This window comes from Geospiza fortis, unplaced genomic scaffold, assembly GCF_000277835.1.
Source record: "Geospiza fortis unplaced genomic scaffold, GeoFor_1.0 scaffold4, whole genome shotgun sequence".
NCBI lineage: Eukaryota > Metazoa > Chordata > Aves > Passeriformes > Thraupidae > Geospiza > Geospiza fortis.
The window spans coordinates 690761-694080 of NW_005054475.1; the positions used below are offsets into that span (position 1 = coordinate 690761).

General features: G+C 53.3%; 1 protein-coding gene across 1 annotated transcript in view; it reads left to right on the top strand.

The window, feature by feature from the left end:
* The window catches only part of SPEN (spen family transcriptional repressor), a 47857-nt gene extending 44537 nt beyond the window's left edge, over positions 1–3320 (top strand). Inside the window, 4 exon segments of the mRNA XM_031062958.1 lie at positions 81–476; positions 1166–1360; positions 2173–2331; positions 3109–3320. Of these exon segments, the coding sequence (XP_030918818.1) occupies positions 81–476; positions 1166–1360; positions 2173–2331; positions 3109–3240 (882 nt within the window). The 3' untranslated portion in view covers positions 3241–3320.

Consider the following 3320-nt stretch of genomic DNA (forward strand, 5'->3'; position numbering starts at 1 on the left):
TGGTGTCCTGGCAGCCTTATAATGGGGTTGAGTACACCCTTGGCCTAAACGTCTTTTCTTTTCCCCTCCCTGCTTCCCAGGGTCTGCAGGAGGGCGAGCACTCGCACCCCAGCCAGCCAGTCCGCAGCAAGACCCCTCAGATCCCGCAGGATCCCAAGGGCCCGTCGGCAGCAGGGCCGGAGCAGAGTCACCATGCCCCTGTGAACAGGCACACGGCACAGATGGACCCCCACGTCCACCTCCAGAGGGCACAAGGGGACACGAGCCAAACCTCGTACCCCTCGCCCGTCGCCATCTCCATGAAGCAGGAGCTTCCATCGCCCCACCAGCCGCAGGCAGTTACCAAGCAATCCATGTTTATCCCCACGACCTCGGGGCCGCCCCTCAGCCGCCCGGAGCCCCAGTCCACGCTCAAGCAGGAGCCATCCCCTCACCCTGTGTCCCAGAGACCTGTGGACATGGTCCAGCTGCTGACAGTGAGTGTCGTGCTCCTGATCCGGGGGGAAATCACCTGGTTCTGTCTCAGCCATAGCACCAAATCTGACCTTTGTTGCATCAAAAACTTCAGATGCAGAAAAGGCGTTGTTTGGGTTTTGGGTTGTTTTGTCCCTGATGGATTTTAGACATGTTTACTGTTCCAAGTCAGTTTTGCAAGTCAGCATTTTCCTGGAAAGTGTTTCCTCATAGGCAGGGGAGACAGTTGGTGTATTTCATTTAAATAAAAAGGAAAAACCACTCCAAGTGTAGAAAATGAGGAAGAGGAGGGAGGCAGTGAGGAACAGGTGTCATCAAGGAGCTGAGAGTTGTGTTCAGCACCAGATGTCTCCCAAGTAACCTCGAGCAATTCTTCTGTTATTTCTCAATTTGTCCATTTGTAAAAGGGAACAGAGCATTCAGGAACAGCCTTGTGCTGGGTGGGCGGCAGAGGGATTGGGATGACGGGATCCACCCAGGCAGGCTGGCCAGCTGGAAAGAAAAGGACTGAATTCCTGATTTAGCAGGATGTATGTAACCCAGGCCTGGCCTGTAGAGGGTTGATCTGGTGCTACATCTCCGCTGAGCCTTTAAACCTCCGATGGAAGCATCCGTGGCAGCCGAGCAGCTCAGCATTTCAGATCCCATCCTCCTTGCTGTGGGTTGTAATACTCTCTCCCTCTCTTCCCAGAAATACCCCATTGTCTGGCAGGGTCTGCTGGCTCTCAAGAACGACACAGCAGCCGTGCAGCTGCACTTTGTGTCCGGGAACAACGTCCTGGCTCACCGCTCGCTGCCGGCGCCCGAGGGAGGGCCCCCCCTGCGCATCGCGCAGCGCATGCGGCTCGAGGCCTCCCAGCTCGAGGGCGTCGCACGCAGGATGATGGTGAGGGCCAGGGCTGGGCAGGGAGGCAGTTTGGGAGTCTCAGAGCTTGGCTGGGCTCACCAGCTGCAGGGCTGGAAAGCACCAGGGCTCCCCAAAACCTGGGTTTCTGTCATGTGTGCTCCACAGGGAATGGGCGCAGCCCCAAGCTGCCCAAGGAGCATTTGGACACTGCTGTCAGGGATGCACAGGGAGGGATTGTTGGGATCCTGTGCATGGCCTGGAGTTGGACTTGATGATCCCTGTGGATTCCTTCCAATCCAGGAGATCCCTGTGATTCTGTTTTGGGATCCTGGTGTTCACACTGATTCCTTCAACCCAGGGAGTGTGACACGGATTTCAGATGATGAGCAATAGCTCTTACACTGCACTTGTGGAAGAGGCAGTGAGAGCTGGGAAACCTTTAAGTTGCCCTGAGCCCAGGGACAAACTCCTGATGCCTTCAGTGTGTCTGAGTAGGGTGGGAAGGGGAGTTCAGGTGGCCATGAAATCCATTTTTAGTCTTTTCCACCTTGGCTGAGCTCTCAGCAAGTGTTGAAATCACAGAATCCCAGACTGGTTTGGGTTGGAGGGGCCTTAAAGCCCATCCCACCCCCTACCATGGGCAGGGACACCTTCCACTATCCGAGGTTGCTCCAGGCCCTATCCAGCCTGGCCCTGACCTTAGAGACTTCTGGGGCAGCCACCGCTTCTCTGGGGTACAAATTGTAACATCAAGGAGTTTAAAGTGAGGGTTTTCCCCCGTGGATAGTGGATGGATGGCTGGAAAAGATCCCCTCATGCAGCATTTTCCTGAGCCTGTCCTTCCCCTGCAGGTGGAGAGCGATTACTGCCTGCTGCTGGCCCTGCCCTGCGGCCGGGACCAGGAGGACGTGGTCAGTCAGACCGAGTCGCTCAAGGCCGCCTTCATCAGCTACCTGCAGGCCAAGCAGGCTGCAGGCATCATCAACGTCCCCAACCCCGGCTCCAACCAGGTATGGGCATGGCACAGAGCCCTGCAGTGCCACAGGGACACCAGACCAGGCCCTAATGGCACAGAGCCCTGCCGTGCCACAGGGACACCAAACCAGTCCTTAATGGCACAGGCAGCTCAGGCTTCTGCTGGATCTGCCTGGGGTTATTGGTCAAACAACACCTACATTTCCATCACCCATCAAAGACATGGATGGGATCCATAAATTTTTCATGGGATCCATAAATTTTTCGTGGGATCAATATAATCATTGATGGAATCGATGAAAGCAACCCCAAAGCCAAAAAAAATCCCAAATGTATGTTTGGTGTGTTCCCAGTTCATTGTCTCAGGCTGAAAAGCATTTCCCAAATGCATTTCTCAGCTCTTTTATCTCTGAAGTAGAGTCCTGGTTTATTCCCCATATCCTGATTGTTCCAGGACAGCTGATGTTTTCTTGCAGAATGCATTTGGTCCCATGGAGGGTTTATTCCAGGTGTGTTGCTGCACTGATTGCAGTTCAACCTGTGTGTAATTTAATTCTGGGTATGAGGAGCCCAAAATGAGCCCAGCACTCAGAGCAACCACTGAAATTATAATTAATGGGAATTTTTCTGCCTTTCCCAGCCAAATCAGCCTGTGGCGTGGAAAACTCCCCACCTGGGAAACAAAACCCATGCCTTCTTTCTTATACACGATTTAGGATGCCTTAAGCACCCAGAACATCGCTGAAATGTCTCATTTTTAAACCTCTGTGGGCGTGGGTTTTCTCTGATCTGTGGTTTTTCCCTCTTTGCAGCCTGCCTACGTTCTGCAGATCTTCCCACCCTGCGAGTTCTCGGAAAGCCACCTGTCCCGCCTGGCCCCAGACCTCCTCGCCAGCATCTCCAACATCTCTCCTCACCTGATGATTGTCATCGCGTCGGTATGAGCTGTTTACCAGTTACTGACTTTTTATTATTTTAATTTTAATTTTTTTTTAATTTTTCCAAGGCCCTGCAGCAAAAAAAA